The sequence below is a fragment of the Hyaena hyaena genome, unplaced genomic scaffold, assembly GCF_003009895.1.
Source record: "Hyaena hyaena isolate Hyena2069 unplaced genomic scaffold, ASM300989v1 scaffold_58, whole genome shotgun sequence".
Classification (NCBI taxonomy): domain Eukaryota; kingdom Metazoa; phylum Chordata; class Mammalia; order Carnivora; family Hyaenidae; genus Hyaena; species Hyaena hyaena.
Window position 1 is genome coordinate 1,799,300 of NW_024080689.1, and position 20,798 is coordinate 1,820,097.

The following is a 20,798-nucleotide window of genomic DNA, read 5'->3' on the forward strand; positions in this document are numbered from 1 at the left end:
CACATGGCCAGATTTCATTCTTTCTCATTGCCATGTAGTATTCCATGGTATAGATAAACCACATCTTCTTGATCCATTCATCTGTTGATGGACACTTAGGCTCTTTCCATGTTTTAGCTATTGTGGAGAGTGCTGCTATGAACATTGGGGTACATGTGCTCCTATGCCTCAGCATTTCTCTATCCCTTGGGTAAATTCCTAGCAGTGCTATTGCTGTGACCCACATAATTTCTAAGATCCCTTATGACTTCAAAATTCTGTAATTCTTACTAAAGTACTTATAAATGAAATTATATAACACCTGGGATTTTCCTTAAACAATCCAGTAAGAATGGAAGTATAAAGGATATAAAATTGGTTAAGTGACAATAATTGTCAAAGCTATACGATGGGAACCCAGGGGGTTCTTAATATTGTCTCTACTTGGTATCTGAAATTTCTAATCACAAAGTTTTTTAAATTAATAAAATACAAAAAGAGGGGCAGCTAGGTGGCACAGCCGATTTTTGATCTCGAAATCTGACTTTTTTTTTTTAACGTTTATTTATTTTTGAGAGAGAGAGAGACAGCATGAGCAGGGGAGGGTCAGAGAGAGAAGGAGACACAGAATCCAAAACAGGCTCTAGGCTCTGAGCTGTCAGCACAGAGCCCGACGTGGGGCTCGAACCCACGAACCGCAAGATCATGACCTGAGCCGAAGTCGGATGCTCAACCGACTGAGCCACCCAGGCATCCCATGAAATCTGACTCTTGACTTCAGTTCAGGTCATGATCTCATGGTTTATGAGTTCGAGCCCTGCACTGGGCTCTGCACTGACAGCATGAAGCCTGCTTAGGATTCTGTGTCTCCTTCTCTCTCTGCCCCTTCCCAGCTAGCGCACACGTGTGCACATGCTCTTTCTCTCTCTCAAACATTAAAAAAAATAATAAGTAAATAAAATAAAGTGCAGAAGGAAACAGATGACAACTTGCCTCTCATTTTCACAAACTTTACTCCAAGAGCCAAGAGCTATTTGGGGGCTAACTATAAAACTACATTCATAGGTGACATCTTCAAACTGTTAAAAAGAACAAGCTGTGTTTGATCTAAATGGATTCAATAATCTTTATATTGAATGTTCTTGTTTTTGTTTTTGTTTTCTAACTGCTGGTCTTGATTTCTCTTTCACAGATCGTGAGAACCAGTCCATCCTGATCACGTACGTGACTTTTTCCTCCCCTAGTTTGTGGTAATTGTCTTAGATAGAGACAACGTGAGTTATAGTAGTGCTGTTCTCATCTCTGGTCACTGTGTTGACAGTGGAGAATCGGGGGCAGGGAAGACCGTGAACACCAAGCGTGTCATCCAGTACTTTGCAACAATTGCGGTCACTGGAGAGAAGAAGAAGGAGGAAGCTGGCAAAATGCAGGTGGGTCTGGGGTCAGACTCAAGATGTCAGGGCTCGCAGGAAGTCTGGAGCCCCAGAGGTGAGGACTGCACTTGCCTTTGCAGGGGACCCTTGAAGATCAAATCATCAGCGCCAACCCCCTACTGGAGGCCTTCGGCAATGCCAAGACCGTGAGAAATGACAACTCCTCTCGCTTTGTAAGTCTTGTGGTCACAGAAGGCTTTTCTCAGCCTTTAAGCCTTAAGTGCCCAAGAAAGCATGTCTGAATTATCATTTCGATTGCTTCATTCTGTGCCCTTCAACTTTTTAATACTAAATAATCTTTCTCTTTTCAAGGGTAAATTCATTAGAATTCACTTTGGTACTACAGGGAAGTTGGCTTCTGCAGATATTGAAACATGTAAGTAACAGGACCACTGAAAATCAAAACAGAGGGACAGGGGATTTCCCTTGCAGGGATATTCAGCAACACTTGGTGTGCGCTGAGCCTGCTGGCAGTGGTATTCATGAGCTAATGCCAGACTTAGCCATAATCCACCACGGGCTCCCGCTACCTTGATGCAGACTGATGGTTCTGGGGCATGTTCTCAAATTCCTGCCACAGAAGCAGCTCTGACATTTTTCCCAGGACAAACACTAGGACTACTCATGGGCTCCTATAGGTTTACAATACTTCTCTGTGATTTGTTTGATCTGAGCTTTGGTAGGTATTTCTAAGGAGCCACTCACCACAAAGTCTCACGTGGCCTGAGAAAGGAGGGGAATATTACAGATCAAAGATAATACAGGAGCCATGGGTCTCCCATATGAAAAGTTTATTTTTACTAGAGCAGACATGCTTCAGTGTCTGCTCTTAAATGGTGAGAAACTTGGGCAGTCGCCAAATGTATTTGGAATTCTTATATGTAACACCAAACGGATTGACCATCAGGTAGAAATCTCAATGGAGCCTAATACAATGCTCCCAATTTTAGCAAAGACACCAAGGTTCACTTAATATTTCAGCAGCATTGATTTTTTTCCCCTAACTTAATATCTATTTCTATTTCCAGATCTTCTAGAAAAGTCTAGAGTCACTTTCCAGATGAAGGCAGAAAGAAGCTACCATATTTTTTATCAGATCACTTCCAATAAGAAGCCAGATCTGATTGGTAAGAAAGAACTTAAATTCACAGATGAATATTGGTATTTTTATTAACAACTTCTAATGCAAAATGTATACCCTGACTTCTGTGTACCCAGAAATGCTCCTGATCACCACCAACCCCTATGACTATGCCTTTGTCAGTCAAGGGGAGATTACAGTGCCCAGCATTGATGACCAAGAGGAGCTGATGGCCACAGATGTAAGTCACTCACACATACACACTGTAAAAAAAAAAAAAAAAAAAAAAAGCCTATGTGTAAGAACAGCCCACTATTGGTGTGGTTACCTTAAGACACAGTACAAATTCTCCAAAATAAGTTAGTCTCTTCTGCCCTACCCTTTGTCCTGTCATTTCTCCTGGCAGAGTGCCATTGACATCCTGGGCTTTACTCCTGAAGAGAAAGTCTCCATCTACAAGCTCACAGGGGCCGTGATGCATTATGGGAACATGAAGTTCAAGCAAAAGCAGCGTGAGGAGCAGGCTGAGCCAGATGGCACCGAAGGTACCAGATGAATCTCCTTCTGGGTCGGAACTAAAGAATATGGCAGGGGAAAAAGAAAGCCTATTCTACAGCTGGACTTCTGAAGGGCACAAATGTTTTACACACACAGCATGTCTCCTCACCCCCTTTCCTTCCTCACGTCTCGGTATCTCCATCATTTTAAGCAGCCCAAACAAGTTAAAATGAACCATTATAGGCACTTATAAAGAGATATCCAAAACGCACAACCTGGGACCAGGTCATGACAGAATGAGATAGCCCAGGGCTTTTGCTCTACCTGGCAATGGCGGCTTCATATGCAAGACAACGTGGCTTATCAGCCTATTTCAGCACTAGCTGGATAAACTGGTAGCTGGCTATGCAGGGTCTGCCCAAACACGGGCTGGGGGTGAAGGATGTCCCTAGACATCTGTGTGCATGTGTGTGCTGTCTATATATAAACCCTGGGCAGTCTAGGCAGTAATATAAAAGATAAAATAAAAAAAAAAAAAGAAAGGAGAAAGAAAACTCATATATTCCATGTGTGAAACATACAGGGCCTACCAAGGAAGCTAAGGTTATTTGCCAAAGGCTTTCCTGACCACCCCAGCTTGACATATTTTCTCCCTCCTCCTAAACTTTCCAGCAGTTACTCTGTACCTGACTCGTGGCATTTACATTATAGTCACCGAAAGAATTTAGGAAGAGACCCTGTATTGGTCACATGGTGAAATTTAATACCCCCATTTTCAGAGAGTGAAACTGAACAAATGGATTTAAATTGGGAGGAGCAAAACCAAAATGAGGATCCAAATATTCAGACTTTTATCGCTTTCTAACAGTGAATATTAAGATGTATTCTTATCTTTTCCTTCCAACTACACCTAATGTGTCTGCCTTAAGGGCAGAGGCTCTGGCTTTTGCCTTACGTAAGGTGCCGCCATCAATATTGGACATATGTCCGTTGCTGATGAATTTCTCAAAAGCTACTTGCAATAAATCACAAAGACCAGTGTAGCTGACCATTTATTAGCCAGTACATGCTCTAACATAGTAGAGTCTCATCTGACCTTCTAAAGAATTACTTAAAGCTTTTTATATAAAAAGTAAAGAAAAGAAAATAGAGGAAAATAGAAAATTAGGTTAGAGAGGATATCCGCCATTCAGCAACATTTCTTGAATTGTGCCTCCGCAGTTGCTGACAAGGCAGCCTATCTCCAGAGTCTGAACTCTGCTGACCTGCTCAAAGCCCTCTGCTACCCTAGGGTCAAAGTCGGCAATGAATACGTCACCAAAGGCCAGACTGTGCAGCAGGTAAGTGAACGGCCTTAGTGAATCACACACATCCCAGACTTCCCAGTGCCTTTAGTAACACCAACAACCATCACTATGTCTCTGAAGGTGTACAACGCGGTGGGCGCTCTGGCCAAGGCCGTCTATGAGAAGATGTTTCTGTGGATGGTCACCCGCATCAACCAGCAGCTGGACACCAAGCAGCCCAGGCAGTACTTCATTGGGGTCCTGGACATCGCCGGCTTTGAGATCTTTGACGTGAGTTACCGTCACGGTAACAGTAAGTGAGAAGAAGACAATCTGGGCTCCAAAGTACTGGGTATTATCATTATACCTTTACCATTTACAGTGTCCACATTGCTTTCTCCAACACAGCATCCGAAACAGGAGTTACCTTCCAAATACCAAGGCAACAGATATTTATTGAGGGGTCAGTGTTTTTCAGGCAATACCCTAAACACTTCAAAATGTTACTTCATTTAATCTTCCAAACAAACCACAAAAGAGTAACTAATATTACCCTAATTACGTGTGGAGAAACCGAGATGCAGGAAAATCACTTGCTAAAGATCCCAGGGCTACAGAAGACAAAACTAGACAGGAACTCAGATGTGCGGAGAGGACATCTCCGCGGAGGAGAAAGGGCCGAAGGGTAGACGCACACAGTCCAGAGGGTCTCCTGTTCCAGGTTCACGTGACACATACTGTTTCACCGCTGGGGCATCAGCCACATCATCTGTCAGATGTGGATGTACATTATTACAAAGACCCTTTCAGATTTTCCAATACTACGCCATGTCAGGTCCCTACTTTCACAGACCTGGCAAAGTGAATTTGCCAAGTGTTTTGATAAGAAGAGGAGAAAAATGTGCCTATTATTTCACTTTGTACATCAACTAAAAAGTCTTAAGATAATGTCATGGTCAAAAGTGAAAATGGGAACTTTATCTTGGAGAGTGGGGGTGGTAAAAGTAGTGAAGTTTTCAGAAAATTACTTTCACCCTTAAATCCAAACCATAACTCTTGGGACCATGGCTGTACTTTAATGCGTGTTATTCCCATGCAGTCTTAGAGCTGGGAAGGAGGTGGATCCTACTGAAGTCTTGCTGTATAACTGACACCCGTGCCTTTAAATAATGCCCACAGTTCATGAATAAAGACTCATGTCAAAAAAAGATCGTTTTTTTCCTTGGGAGTTCTAAAGAAACAACAATTAGTTTAAATTTTATTTCATCATTATGTTCCAAGTTTTTTCAATAAAAGAGTTTTTCAGTAAAGAATTTTTCTTCTAGGGGCGCCTGGGTGGCTTAGTCGGTTAAGCATCCGACTTTCACTTAGGTCATGATCTCGCGGTTCGTGGGTTCGAGCCCCGCGTCGGGCTCCGTGCTGACTGCCAGCTCAGAGTCTGGAGCCTGTTTCAGTCTGTGACTCCCTCTCTCTCTGACCCTCCCCTGCTCGTGCTGTCTCTCTCTCTCTTTCCTAGAAATAAAACATTAAAAAAAAAAAAAGAATTTTTCTTCTAAAACCATCCATTTAATGTTGAAACTTTTGTTTCCTGCAGTTCAACAGCCTGGAGCAGCTGTGCATCAACTTCACCAATGAGAAGCTGCAGCAGTTCTTCAACCACCACATGTTCGTGCTGGAGCAGGAGGAATACAAGAAAGAGGGCATCGAGTGGACGTTCATCGACTTTGGGATGGACCTGGCTGCCTGCATCGAGCTCATCGAGAAGGTCTGTCTGACTTCAAAAGAAAGGCTGACTGCAAGGATAACCAGCCCCCTACCCCCCCCCCAAGTGTCTGAAGCAGTTCTACAAAGTATCACTGTGATCTTAAATAGATGGATATCAGAACAAACAATTTCTGTTTAGGACGAACTTCCTCCTTTCAGCTTTTACATGAGAAGGATCAGAGTGTTTAGTTTCATTCTGTTCTGAACAGCTTTCCTCTAACAGCAACTCAAACCTGATTTTAAAGCAGCTCTGAGAATTCAATTGAGGTGATCTGCTCTACTAGCAGAGCTACCTCATTAGTCCTCAGTGTTTCTCTGCTACCATCCAAGGTGTCAGCAGCATAAGTCTTTTTTCTAGATAGAAATTAGTACACACATAACCCAGCTAAGGCCTATGTGAAAGGTGATAATCCATTTCCAAGTCAAGAAGTCTAATTACTTATGATTTTCCAGAATCTATCTTTAAGGAGATTAAATACAGAAAATGTCTTAAGGAAGGTTTGGGTTATTTATACTATTAAATTACTGCATCTAAAGGAAACACCACCCTAAGTCAGTAAGTCCTTTTCATAGCAAAATAAAACAATGACAGCAGATTAATTCACTCAATAGGCAAAAAGTGTGAGGATACAGAACATTTTCAAACTGCCCAGATATGCTGTGCTGACATCTGGAGTCTGTATTCAGCTATTCTTTTAACTGAACATGTTGCTATGGATTGAATGTGACAAGGAATGGTGGGAAAGTCACTCTAGTGATAACAAAAGGAATTCTTTGTGAGCTATGGCCCTAGTTTATTGTGTGTATATGTATATTTTTAATTGGCATTTCTAATAATTCTATCAAATACAGTCACCATGTCTGTATCTTTTGAGAGAAGACATGTTGACACTAATGTCCACCTTTCTGAATCCAGCCTCTAGGCATCTTCTCCATCCTGGAGGAGGAGTGCATGTTCCCCAAGGCCACGGACACCTCCTTCAAGAACAAGCTGTAAGAACAGCACCTGGGCAAGTCAAACAACTTCCAGAAACCCAAGAAAGACAAAGGCAAGGAAGAGGCACACTTCTCGCTGGTGCACTACGCGGGCACCGTGGACTACAACATCGCCGGCTGGCTGGACAAGAACAAGGACCCGCTGAACGACACCGTGGTCGGGCTGTACCAGAAGTCTTCAATGAAGACTCTGGCCAGTCTCTTTTCCACATACGCTAGTGCTGAAGCAGGTACTTTCTGTGCCTTTTCTCTGTATTAACTCTATTCCCACAGAATGTTCATACAACATTCCAGCCTCTAGGAGTCTACTTTAATTGATGGGTTTTTCTTTCTACCCCAGACAGCGGTGCAAAGAAAGGTGCTAAGAAGAAGGGCTCTTCTTTCCAGACTGTGTCAGCCCTTTTCAGGGTAAAGTACAAAGTTCATCCCCAAATCCTATTAAGTTTCTATGAATTATCACAATTAAAGGGTTTAGAATAAATTAGTACAGAACGGAGTGTTCAAATATTCTCTTATCACAGTAGAACCAAAGTAAAACTTCTCTTACAGGGTCAGATGTTTTACCCATTATTCCTCATTATGATCATCTGATGTATTTAGGAATGTCAAAATATCCTTAGAAGCTTTCTTATTATATCATCAGGCTGATTTTTAAAGAAGCATAACTGAACTTCAAGGCTGTCCCTATGGAAAGCCGAATCTTTATTCCACTAATATTGCCCTTTGAGATACTCCCAAATTCCTCTTTGAGGATGAAACAGAGATACACTCTCTAGGACATCTCTCCACCAAAACACAGCTTTTCATCCTCTGAGGTGGATTTAATTTTTTGTAATGGCTTAAAATCATCTAAAGCCAAGACTGGTGACATGTGGATGATAAAGCTAGAAGATATCTCTGGAGATTAAAAGAACAATAAGTTTACTACAAATACTGTGATTTTGTAGGTAGCTTAAAAACTGTCCCCTCCAAGGGGAAGTGTGTGAAATGTCTGGATTAACGAATGGCTGCTCTGTCAGAATCTGTATGGCTAAGTCTCAGTCCTTATAAAACTACAATGAGGATGTAACCCACAACTGAAGCAGGAACACCAGCCTGTCGGTTTTCTTCCTCATTATCAATTTCCTTTACCTCGTCCAGTAGGCTCTTGCTTTGACTTATCCTTGTACATGTACATGTTTTTAAGATTAGAAGCTCTCAGTAATTACTTTATTTCTGAATAGTTAACTGAGATATGAAAGATAAAAAAGCCACTCTGCCTTCTAAGAGAATACCTAAGAAATATTTACATGTGAGTTTCCTATAGTTGAGTAAAACATCATCGGTCATAAACAATTACTCAACTTTTGGAATAAGTCCCTCCAGATGCTTCAGACCATGGATCATTCCCACACACCCAAGATCCACCTACACAAGGTTATATGGTCTCAGGATTTTAGAGTCTTCAAAAAAAAAAAAAAAGACAAAACAATATAAAACGAGAAGTCACAGATCCCAGGGATTAAAACTTGAGGAAGGATGGCTAACCTAGGTTACCGCTGTAAACTACTACTGTGAAAATTACCAGTGCTGAGACAGACGGAAGATGCCTTAGACGTGCTGTCAACTCTTTTCAGATGAAGGCACAGAAAGACGAAAGAGATTTCAGAGTCAAACAGCTCATTAGTGGCAGAATGAGACCAAGGTCATTAGTCTTTTGATTCCCAGTTAAGAACAATTCCTATGCATCAAGGCTACTGGATTTGCAGTTTGTTTATCAGGCAATGAATAGTCTTACAGAGCTGCATTTCTTCCCAGCACTTTGGCCTTGTGGTTATTAGGTGGCTAGAACTCTTGGGACTTTTAATTTTTTTTTTTAATGTTTTTATTTATTTCTAGGAGAGAGAGAGAGAGAGAGGCAGCACGAGCAGGGGAGGGTCAGAGAGAGAGGGAGTCACAGACTGAAACAGGCTCCAGGCTCTGAGCTGGCAGTCAGCACAGAGCCCGACGCGGGGCTCGAACCCACGAGCCGCGAGATCATGACCTAAGCGAAAGTCGGACGTTCAACCGACTAAGCCACCCAGGCGCCCCGGGACTTTTAAAATACAGATGAACTGAAGCTTCATAGGCTTCTATGTAACAGTTTAAGAGAGTGCCTAGGTTCAATCCAAATAATTACCAAAAAAAGCAATCTGAAATAAAACTTCCTCATCCAGAATTTCCATCTGTCTGTTTTCTAGGAAAATTTAAATAAACTGATGACCAACCTGAGAAGCACACACCCTCACTTTGTGCGCTGCATCATTCCCAATGAGACCAAAACTCCCGGTAAGATAGAAGAGCATGAGATAATCAAGCAGGCACAAGTTGGAAAATGCACTCCCCAAAGCTAAGTCCCATCTACGTGCAGGGGCCATGGAGCACGAACTCGTCCTGCACCAGCTGCGCTGTAACGGCGTGCTGGAAGGCATCCGCATCTGCCGGAAGGGGTTCCCCAGCAGAATCTTATATGGGGATTTTAAGCAAAGGCCAGTCTCTCTTTGCTGTATTTCACTGCATGCTGCGACCATTTTGTCATCGTAATTGTTGTCCTCTGTTCACAGTTTCATGTTCCCTGCTCAGTAAATACTGTAAAACTAAGAAGTCAAATAATACAGTCCCGTGGCAGCAGGACAGGAAGGCAGTTCAAAGGGGTGGTATTTCTAACAAATAGGAAGGAGGCATGCATTAAGCAAGAGAAAGATCACATTGTTTTACTAACTGGAACTTAGAAGGACACAGATAATCACACCTCCCTAATCATTCTTTCCTTTGTTTCACCAAACAGATACAAGGTTTTAAACGCAAGTGCTATTCCAGAAGGACAGTTCATCGACAGCAAGAAGGCTTCTGAGAAACTTCTTGCCTCTATTGATATTGATCACACCCAGTACAAATTTGGACATACCAAGGTACGGCTGTTATGTACTCATACCTGACCCATTCCTTTCACCACCACTGTGTCTTCTGTACTATGGGGATGACTTGGGCTTCTCTTTTTTCCAGGTTTTCTTCAAAGCTGGCCTTCTGGGTCTTCTGGAAGAAATGAGAGACGAAAAACTGGCCCAGATTATAACAAGAACTCAAGCTGTCTGCAGGGGATTCCTAATGAGGGTAGAATATCAGAAGATGTTGCAAAGGAGGTAACAGCGGTGCAGATTATCAGAACTGTAAAGTCCCCTGGGGACTATTCCTAAGCCTTCTTCCTTCATTCCCTTTCATTTTGTGGGTGATACGTGCTCCTCACATGGTTCAGAACTCACTCCTACAACACATCAGCCTTTGTTTAACCCCTCATACTTGGGACTCCCTCCAGTTTCTCCCTCTCCATTGACCTCACATGGGGCTGCCAGAATACTCTGCAAGAAGCACTATTTCATCAGGCCATATCTCAGGGGGTGGTTCCGCCTCTTCCGCATCAAATCCAAGTTGCCTTGCATGGCGTCAAAGCTCTCTCTATTCCCCACCTCATCCATCATCCCCAGCCACATCGCCTTTTCCAGCCAGGCTAGACAATTTGCTTATCTCCTATTTTCATGTTTACCCCAGCCCTTTCCCCTCATCCTAACTTACCTACTTACCAATTTAGAACTTGCATTTCTCCTTTCTCCAATGAATCTCATCCAGCTCCAACTACCCAGCACTACTGTACTGTACTTACCCCCCCCACACACACACACACATTTTCCGCTCATTTTGCTCATCACTGCTTATTTGGATTTGCACTGTAAGTGTCCCCAAGCCTTTCCCATGTGTCTATATTATGGCTTCTGACATGGTATTTGCCTTCTCAGAGTCGTGATTCTTGTAATTTGGACCCATATACAAATAGAATTGACATTTTAATCATGAAGAGGCCTACTGACTGCCACAAGGTAGTGAAATCTTGTTTGTCTATTGCTACAGTCTGCAGGAGAGGTGTCTTTTATTACTATTTAAAATTTTGTGTATATAAAACAAATTTGAGAGCTCACTGTATGCTAAATCCCCTACAGACATTAACAATCTAATTAAGCAGCTAAGAAAGAGGCATTTGAAAGAATTTGAGAAAAACCAGTTCATTATCTGAAGAAGCTAACAAAAGTTGACGAGTGGATAATTCAGTGGTAACCAAACAAAGAGGAAAGGCCTCAAGAAAGACAGGCTACATCAGAAGTTCACCCGGTGTGGCAATGCAGAAAACACCCCATGCCATCTCACAGCTCACATCTGTGTGCCAGCAGCCAAGCGTCACACTCAACTTACAGCTGCCACACTCGCTCTCAAATCACCAAGACTGTGTGTCCAAATGATCTTAAATCAGTATGTGTCACTCATACCTGCAAAGTAGTCCTGCTCTAAGGTCAGCACCTCTGCTAGCGTGGTCATGTCTTAAGAACACAGAATTAGGGCCATCTGAGTGATTCAGTTGGTTACGCATCTGACTTCCCTCAGGTCATGATCTCACAGTTTGTGGGTTTGAGCCCTGCATCGGGCTCTGTCCTGACAGCTCAGAGCCTGGAGCCTATTTTCGGATTCGATGTCTCCCTCTCTCTTTGTCCCTCTCCGGCTGGCAGTCTGTCTCTATCTCAAAAATAAACATTAAAAAAAAATTTTTTTAAAGAACACAGAATTATTCAATATGAGCAGTACACATTAGCAAAGTGGTTGACAGAGCACCAGCAGGACGGTGTGTGTATAGTAAGTCTGCATATAATACGTATAAAACCTGATGTATCATTTCTACGTATGGAGTCATTACAAGGGGAATTTGTGTGTAAAATACAAAATAACAACAGTGACCCTGCCTCTGATGGATCAATCTACATTGATATTTTCATGTCATTTCAGAGAAGCCCTCTTCTGCATCCAGTACAACGTCCGAGCCTTCATGAATGTCAAGCACTGGCCCTGGATGAAACTCTTCTTCAAGATCAAGCCGCTCCTCAAGAGCGCAGAGACTGAGAGAGAGATGGCCACCATGAAGGAGGAGTTTCAGAAAACCAAAGATGAACTCGCCAAGTCGGAGGCAAAAAGGAAAGAACTGGAAGAAAAAATGGTCACTCTCTTGAAAGAGAAAAATGATCTTCAGCTCCAGGTTCAATCCGTAAGTATTCTGTATTTGGGATACACCATGTTATGGAAGCTTTTCTGGAAAGCATATATACTTTGGATTTACAGAAAGTCTCACTTTTTTTTTAATGTTTTTATTTATTTTGGGGAGAGAGACAGAGTGTGAGAAAGGCAAGAGGCAGAGAGGAGGAGACACAGAATCCAAACCAGGCTCCTGACTCTGAGCTGTCAGCACAGAGCCCAAAGAGCGCCTTGAACTCACAGACTGTGAGATCATGACCTGAGCTGAAGTCAGATGCTTAACCAACTGAGCCACCTAGGTGCCCCACAAATAGCCTCATCTTGAAACAGAAAATCAGAGGTTACTTTTTTTAGTACTTCGCTTACCTTTCCTGTGAGGAAGATATGGCACAGTGACTTCCAAATTACAAATGGGAAAGGGAAGACTGAAGCACGTATTCAATAACACCATGATTTTAACAGCCACAAGTGAAGCAGTTTAAAAGCAAAATCTCAGTCAAATATTTCACCCACTTGCCTTGCATGCTTCATCCCAGCCTTACAAGGATTGTCCTATTTTCCAAACATAGTATATCAAATTGTATTGAAATGAAAGAAAAATCATTATTCTTATTTCTCTCCATCCCTACTGAGGTTAGCTCAATAACACTGTTTGCAGCTACTTGAACTGAGTAACTGTAGTATAAGGTGGAGCCAAGTACCCTCTGTGATTCTTCCTTTGAGAGAGATCCCAAATTCTTTTTTTTTTAATTTTTAATGTTTTATTTATTTTTGAGAGAGAGAGAGAGAGAGAGACAGCGTGAGCAGGGGAGGGTCAGAGAGAGAGGGAGACGCAGAATCCGCCAAAGACAGGCTTCAGGCTCTGAGCTGTCAGCACAGAGCCCAACACGGGGCTCGAACCCACAAACCGTGAGATCATGACCTGAGCCGAAGTCGGACCGCCCAACCGACTGAGCCACTCAGGCGCCCCAGAGATCCCAAATTCTTTAGGCTTCTGTTTATTAGCTCAGGAAAGAGCTGTAATCAGGGTGGGGGACAGTTTTGGGGCCTGCCCAAACATAATTTCCCATTTCCTTGGACCTAAAGCCCACCACCTTCATGAAGAAACCTGTGAAAAGGATAGTTTTCTTAAAATTTTTAAGCTATTTTCAGCTTTTCTTTCTGATAGCTTCCCTTACATGAACGTTACCTTTCCCCAAAAGCACAAGATCAAAAGCCTCTTCATCCTAACCTCTGTTCACGGTTATTTTCACCAGTGAGTAAATATTTATTGAGTGCATCACTATTTAAAATAAAATCAAAGGAACCCTGGGAACTCCCCATTATCATCCACTTAAGCATTTAAACTACAATCATAAGATATGAACAAAACTGGCACTGAGTGAGAAGTTAAAGAAACTACCCCAGGCTAGAATAATCTAATAAGGCTGAGCTGATCTTTATTTGAAACCCTTAGTCATAAAAAAAAATATGTGGAGCTATAAAATGCCTCAAAATTACATGTTCTTGTATATACTAAAATTCATGTTGAGACTCAACATGAATTTTAGAATATACAAGGTGATCCTTACAATGGAAACGAAAATTGTGGACAATTACAGCACTGTTAAGGACTATCAGGAAGGTTGGGAGTGTGTGACAAACGGTGCATGGAAAGGTATTCATGGGCATAAAATCGTTTAAGTTCTTTTCCTTTTCTTTTCTAAACCCAGTCCAGCAACTAGTTGTTTGAGGTGAGCAGGGAATGATCAAAACCAAATTTAACCAATCTAAGTCAAAATCTTTGAAAATTTCAGCTAAATGTTTCTAGTGATCATTTATTCCCACTCCCTCAATTCCCTATAAGAAAAGTGAGAACAATAGAAATAAAGCAACTTGCCTGAGTTCATCCATATGGAGGCATTAATGAGACAAGAGCTCAGACTCCCCCTGGCCTATCACTCTTCTAAACACTACTCTGTAGTCAACTGCTTCAGTCCAATCATTTTTCAGATTAATGTGCTTCTAAATCTATAGTCGCGCCTTTAATTAGTTGCATTTCTCTAAGCCATGTAATAATGTTCAATTAAGTTTAATTTACATTCACACTGAAAGAGTCACCAGAATCCAGCAAACACTACTACTTTGTGCAAAGAACAAGTTCAAAAAAAGTAACGAGTTCTCTAAATGAGAACTTCATGAATCCCTCTACAGGAAGCTGATGCCCTGGCTGACGCGGAGGAAAGGTGTGAGCAACTGATTAAAAACAAAATCCAGCTGGAGGCCAAGATCAAGGAGGTGACTGAGAGAGCTGAGGAGGAGGAGGAGATCAACGCCGAGCTGACGGCCAAGAAGAGGAAATTGGAAGATGAGTGTTCAGAGCTCAAGAAAGACATTGACGACCTTGAGCTGACCCTGGCCAAGGTTGAAAAGGAGAAGCATGCCACGGAGAATAAGGTGTGAATCATATTCCATTCTACCATACTGAAGTTCTGTCAGCCTAGTAAACTGCTTTAGAGCAGATATCATTTTCTTTTTCATTTTTCAAGGTGAAAAACCTCACGGAAGAGATGGCAGGCCTGGACGAAACCATCGCTAAGCTGACCAAGGAGAAGAAGGCCCTCCAGGAGGCCCACCAGCAGACCCTGGATGACCTGCAGGCAGAAGAAGACAAGGTCAACACCCTGACCAAAGCTAAAACCAAGCTGGAGCAGCAAGTGGATGATGTAAGTGGGGTTCTGATATCCATGTGAAGAATGTTTTTAAATACACTTTTGATGTTTAACATATTTTCCTTTCTCATTAGCTTGAAGGGTCTCTAGAGCAAGAAAAGAAGCTTCGAATGGATCTAGAAAGAGCAAAGAGGAAACTGGAGGGAGACCTAAAATTGGCCCAAGAATCCACAATGGATATAGAAAATGATAAACAGCAACTTGATGAGAAACTCAAAAAGTAGGAACTCCAGAAAAAAATCCCATGTGGTATCATCTTTCAATTCATAGGAGTACTAATATGTCTTGTTCTTTTGCCTGAAGGAAAGAATTTGAAATCAGCAATCTGCTAAGTAAAATTGAAGATGAGCAGGCAGTAGAAATTCAACTACAGAAGAAGATCAAAGAACTGCAGGTGAATCATCTCACCTCATTTGTTTCTGTACCCCCAAAACCCCGGAGGTTGAGATGAGTTCATGTTATGCATGTGTCACCCCCAGGCCCGCATCGAGGAGCTGGAGGAGGAAATCGAGGCAGAGCGGGCCTCCAGGGCCAAAGCAGAGAAGCAGCGCTCAGACCTCTCCCGGGAACTGGAGGAGATCAGCGAGCGGCTGGAAGAAGCCGGCGGCGCCACTTCCGCCCAGATCGAGATGAACAAGAAGCGAGAGGCCGAGTTCCAGAAGATGCGCAGGGACCTGGAGGAGGCCACCCTGCAGCACGAAGCCACGGCGGCCACCCTGAGGAAGAAGCACGCGGACAGCATGGCCGAGCTCGGGGAGCAGATAGACAACCTGCAGAGGGTCAAGCAGAAGCTGGAGAAGGAGAAGAGTGAGATGAAGATGGAGATCGATGATCTTACCAGTAATGCAGAAGCCATTTCCAAAGCCAAGGTACCCAATACCACCTATAAATGATGGTAATTAATAACACTTATGAACACTCATTATTCTGTCACTATACATTGTTTGCTGGCAGCTTAAAGCACTAATTTAGTATTTCCCAATATTCTAATATATTCCCTTCTACTTCATTTTTGTTGGTGCTTAGTTATGACCCCTTAAGACTATTGCAAAATCCACTTTCAGCAAGCATCAGTGTTGCTGGAATAAATGAACAGGCTCCAATGATGACCATTTCAAGGGCATTTCCACACTCATCATGTTTGAATCTTAGCCTGTCCCACCAAGTTGGCACCTTAACTTCCTACTCACACTTGACTTGAATTTACTCACTCTGAAAATATTTTAAGAATCAAGTTTTAGGGGTGCCTAGGTGGCTCAGTCCATTAAGACCTGACTTTGGCTCAGGTCGTGATCTTGCGGTTCATGAGTTCAAGCCCTGCATCAGGCTCTGTGCTGACAGCTCAGAGTCTGGAACCTGCTTCGGATTCTGTGTCTCCCTCTATCTATGCCCTTCCCCTGCTCGCGCACTGTCTTTTTCTCAAAATAACAAACATTTAAAAAAAAAAAAAAAAGAACTTTTTTTAAGAATCAAGTTTTAACTATTTTTCTTTTTTTACTGCATTCAATGGCTCACTTTTTACTGCCACATGTCCTATAGGGGAACCTGGAAAAGATGTGCCGCACTCTAGAAGATCAGGTGAGTGAACTCAAGACCAAGGAAGAGGAGCAGCAGCGGCTGATCAATGACCTAACGGCTCAGAGAGCGCGTCTGCAGACAGAATCAGGTGAGGGACCTTTCCTGGGCCCTGAAACTACATACTAAATAAAAGTGATCCCAGGGGTGGGGTGCCTGGGTGGTTCAGTCAGTTAAGCGTTCGACACTTGGTTTCTGCTCAGGCCATGATTTCATGGTTCATGAGTTCAAGCACTGTGTTAGGCTCTGGGTCGGCAGTGCGGAGCCTCCTTGGGGTACTTTCTCTACTTTTCCCTCTCTCTGCCCCTGCCCTGCTAGCTCTCTCTAAATAATAAGCAAACATCAAAAAGGGTTTTAAAAAGTGATTCCAGGGGCTCTGAAGAAACAGCATTACTCTCTTCCTCTTTAGAAGGAATAAACAAACGGAATCTGATGAAAGAAGAATGAGTGGAGTAGTTTACTTGTTACACTCCTGCAGCGTTTCTGTTTAACTCCAGTTCTAACCAGTGCTATGCTCATATTTAGAAGTAGATAAAGTCTATATTTGATACATTCATATAAATACACACACATACATAAGAAAGCTTAAGCTTATTTTTATGCCATTAACAAATTCCTCTACTTCTATTATTCTTAGGTGAATACTGCCGACAATTAGATGAGAAAGATGCTTTGGTCTCTCAGCTTTCAAGAAGCAAACAAGCATCTACACAGCAGATCGAGGAGCTGAAACGTCAGCTTGAGGAAGAAACTAAAGTGAGTTTTACCAAAGGTCTTCTCAGCTGAGCAAATCTAAACATGTCCAGTTAGTTCTCCTCCAGGTATGTGAATTACGGAGCACTGAATCAACGATTTTAAGTCACTTGACTGGTACTTCCGCAGGCCAAGAACGCGCTGGCCCACGCGCTGCAGTCCTCCCGCCATGACTGTGACCTGCTGCGGGAACAGTACGAGGAGGAGCAGGAGGGCAAGGCCGAGCTGCAGAGGGCGCTGTCCAAGGCCAACAGCGAGGTGGCCCAGTGGAGGACCAAATACGAGACGGACGCCATCCAGCGCACAGAGGAGCTGGAGGAGGCCAAGTATGTGCTGTGAACGCTGGGGGAAGAACACAACATGGTTTCCTAGCTGCACAACTCAGCAACCCCCAGCAACACTATGACAATGTTGACGGTAACATAAGGGTAACAGCAGATGTGAACTTACTGAGTGCGCGCTATGTCTCAAGTACTATACATACATCAGCTCATTTAGTATCCATAGAAACAGTGTGTTTTATCCCTGTTTTACAGACAAGGAAACCGAGGCTAAAAGAGGTTAACCAACTAATCCAAGAGTACAAGATTAATAAGCAGTACAGCTAGGATTAGAACCATATATTCTGGTTCCAGAGCCCACCTTCCTAAGTATTACAGTAGGAAGACATAGCTGGAGGCCACCAAACTGTACATAATGTCCCCATTTAGTCTAAATAAAATAAAGCTTTAGTCTGTGTACAGACCAAAGGGGACCTTCAAGTAGGTCTTCTTGGGCTTCACGGCTAAAGGCTTCTCTGCACCTTAAGGATGTAGAGTTGGCAACACAATGGGGAATGAACCAAGAATGCAGGCAACTCAGAAGAAAAAAAGGAAACCTGCCTTTGCTTAAACACCATGAATTACCCTGATTTATCCATCAACTTCTTTCTCTGGTGAGAATTCCAAACATATATTAGAAGAAACTAGCTATTTATCTCCAGGGCAAAAGTACATTAAATGAAATGGAAAGGCTGAGAAAGCAAATGAATATGTTCAGTACATTTCTGGCCAGTAAAATACCTAGTTAGCCTGAATCCTTTTTGGAATGAGATGAGATATATAAATCATCAATAAAACTGTCCTGGATAATCATTTTCTGCAACTATACTCAAGCAGAAGTCCTGAAAGTCCTGAATTAATTACACACTTAGGACACATATAATGGAGCACGAACAGCAGCCTCGAAGAACTGAATCCAATTGTTCACCATTCTGGACCTTTTCATGCAGCACCAATCTAGAAAGCAGTTCTGCTGCCACAGTCTGGATGACCATATGCTGTGCGACATTACAGAAGCAGGACTGAGAAAGGCGCCAAGGAGGTGAGCGCCTGCCTGTCGTCTTGACCACTCTCCTTAACTGCTTGGCTAACGTTTCAGGAAGAAGCTGGCCCAGCGGCTGCAAGACGCTGAGGAGCACGTAGAAGCTGTGAACGCCAAGTGTGCTTCCCTGGAGAAGACGAAGCAGAGGCTCCAGAACGAAGTGGAGGACCTCATGCTCGACGTGGAGAGGACGAACGCGGCCTGCGCGGCCCTGGACAAGAAGCAGAGGAACTTCGATAAGGTGGGCCAGCCTGCTGACACCTTATCAGAGTTTTACTGGGTCTCCCTCTCTCCTTGCAGAGGCTGACAATTTGCTGCTTTTCAGGTGCTGGCAGAGTGGAAACAGAAGTATGAGGAGACTCAGGCTGAACTTGAGGCCTCCCAGAAGGAGGCCCGCTCTCTCAGCACTGAGCTGTTCAAGGTCAAGAATGCCTATGAGGAATCCCTGGATCACCTGGAAACGCTGAAGCGGGAGAACAAGAACTTGCAGCGTGAGTGCTCTTGAACTTCTGTACCTCCAACAGCCCTGCTAAGACCCTTCCATGCTGCATCAGTCTGACCACCTCTTCCTGGTCTGTTCCCCAACAGAGGAGATTTCTGACCTCACGGAGCAGATTGCTGAGGGGGGGAAGCAAATCCACGAATTGGAGAAAATAAAGAAGCAAGTGGAACAAGAGAAATGCGACATTCAGGCTGCCTTAGAGGAAGCAGAGGTATGTATGGGGAGGTGGGGGGGAATCAAAGACATGGTTGAAAACACCCAAAGCGGGCAGTGGATCCATTATCATGGAGCTGGTGAGAATATTAATGCACGCAACCTCGATGAAGGACATTCGGGCAATAGTTATCAAAAGTCTTAAAAATGTAATACTATGACCCATCAATTCCATATCTGAGAATCTATCTCAAGAAAATTATCTTAAAATGGAGGTAAATCTTTAAGCACAAAGATGTGCAATCCAAGAACAAGATGAAGCAACGAAGGAAGATCCATATGATGTAATTCTATACAACCCTAGACACATTTGAATATATACTAGAATTTCATCATGCAGAAACATATACAAGTATGACAAAAGACTAGAAAAAAGTGTCCCACGTTAAAATGGTTATCTCTGGGTGGGGGGACACAACAGGAAATTTTCCTTTGTTTTTATACATTGCCCATGTTCTACAGTGAACATATAGTTTGTAATCAGAAAAACATGTTTTAAAACTGAGAATTTCGATGACAATTTTCTACAACGACCACAAGAATTGATACATCACACATAAACATTTTCAATGACAAGAATTGATAACATCACACATAAAAATTTTAATGTTTAATGTTTATGACTGAGGGATGCCTGGGGGGCTCTGTCAGTTGAGCATCGATTCTGGATTTCGGCTCAGGTCATGATCCCAGGGTAGTGGGATTGAGTCCCATGTCAAGCTCCGCACTGAGCGTGGAGCCTGCTTAAGATTCTCTTTCCCTCTGCCCCTCTTCCCAACATGCACTCGCACTCTAATAGATAACATATTGAGGATTCATGTTTATTACACAAGTTTAATCATATGTTCTGTTAGTGCTCCTATGAATAATATTTACATACCGCTTCATGCTTTATAAAGCACCTTTATTACAGAGTTGCCCTCTATAATCTAAGACAGAATAAACAAAAAAATGATGTACCTAGCAGGCTCCTGGAACTGCTGTATTATACTCTGTAAGATCAGACAACTAATGTTAATAAGAGTGTGGCTCACAAGGAAATATACTCCAAATATTCAAATTACTTTCCATTATTAATTGATCACTGTTTTGTTAAGGCATCTTTGGAACACGAAGAGGGAAAGATCCTGCGCATCCAGCTGGAGTTGAACCAAGTCAAGTCTGAAGTCGACAGGAAAATCGCTGAAAAGGATGAGGAAATCGATCAGCTGAAGAGAAACCACATCAGAGTGGTGGAGTCGATGCAGAGCACCCTGGATGCTGAGATCAGGAGCAGGAACGATGCCCTGAGAGTCAAGAAGAAGATGGAGGGAGACCTCAACGAAATGGAAATCCAGCTGAACCAAGCCAACCGCCAGGCTGCAGAGGCCCTGAGGAGCTACAGGAATACCCAGGGCATCCTGAAGGTAAGTGGGGTCACATCAACAGCTAAAGTTGTTACCTGTCTTCCATTCAGCAAAACATCTTTATGCTAAACAATCCAGTTTTTTCTTTTAACAGTTTATACAGCTCACAGTATGCAGGTAAAATTAAGTATAAATTAAATATTATATG

At 42.8% G+C, this 20,798-nt stretch overlaps 1 protein-coding gene and 1 long non-coding RNA gene across 6 annotated transcripts in view; one reads left to right on the forward strand and one right to left on the reverse strand.

Moving 5' to 3' along the window:
* The window catches only part of LOC120231452, a 211,630-nt gene that overhangs the window by 177,809 nt on the left and 13,023 nt on the right, over positions 1 to 20,798 (reverse strand). For 4 of the 5 annotated variants that reach the window (XR_005528329.1, XR_005528327.1, XR_005528330.1 and 1 more), the window contains exon 2: positions 9,991 to 10,091. This is a non-coding gene — a long non-coding RNA (uncharacterized LOC120231452). The remainder of the gene's footprint in view (positions 1 to 9,990; positions 10,092 to 20,798) is intronic. The other variant, XR_005528331.1, reaches the window with a different exon arrangement.
* Positions 1 to 20,798, forward strand: part of LOC120231448 (myosin-8-like) — a 28,924-nt gene that overhangs the window by 3,756 nt on the left and 4,370 nt on the right. The window contains 29 exon segments of the mRNA XM_039231617.1: positions 1,172 to 1,199; positions 1,301 to 1,409; positions 1,493 to 1,585; positions 1,725 to 1,788; positions 2,441 to 2,539; positions 2,631 to 2,734; positions 2,900 to 3,038; positions 4,213 to 4,331; positions 4,419 to 4,568; positions 5,872 to 6,042; positions 6,958 to 7,267; positions 7,378 to 7,445; positions 9,257 to 9,344; positions 9,427 to 9,544; positions 9,844 to 9,967; positions 10,062 to 10,198; positions 11,886 to 12,141; positions 14,322 to 14,564; positions 14,657 to 14,833; positions 14,914 to 15,059; positions 15,143 to 15,233; positions 15,319 to 15,708; positions 16,379 to 16,505; positions 17,052 to 17,170; positions 17,297 to 17,493; positions 18,587 to 18,770; positions 18,855 to 19,020; positions 19,118 to 19,242; positions 20,342 to 20,650. Of these exon segments, the coding sequence (XP_039087548.1) occupies positions 1,172 to 1,199; positions 1,301 to 1,409; positions 1,493 to 1,585; positions 1,725 to 1,788; positions 2,441 to 2,539; positions 2,631 to 2,734; positions 2,900 to 3,038; positions 4,213 to 4,331; positions 4,419 to 4,568; positions 5,872 to 6,042; positions 6,958 to 7,267; positions 7,378 to 7,445; positions 9,257 to 9,344; positions 9,427 to 9,544; positions 9,844 to 9,967; positions 10,062 to 10,198; positions 11,886 to 12,141; positions 14,322 to 14,564; positions 14,657 to 14,833; positions 14,914 to 15,059; positions 15,143 to 15,233; positions 15,319 to 15,708; positions 16,379 to 16,505; positions 17,052 to 17,170; positions 17,297 to 17,493; positions 18,587 to 18,770; positions 18,855 to 19,020; positions 19,118 to 19,242; positions 20,342 to 20,650 (4,451 nt within the window).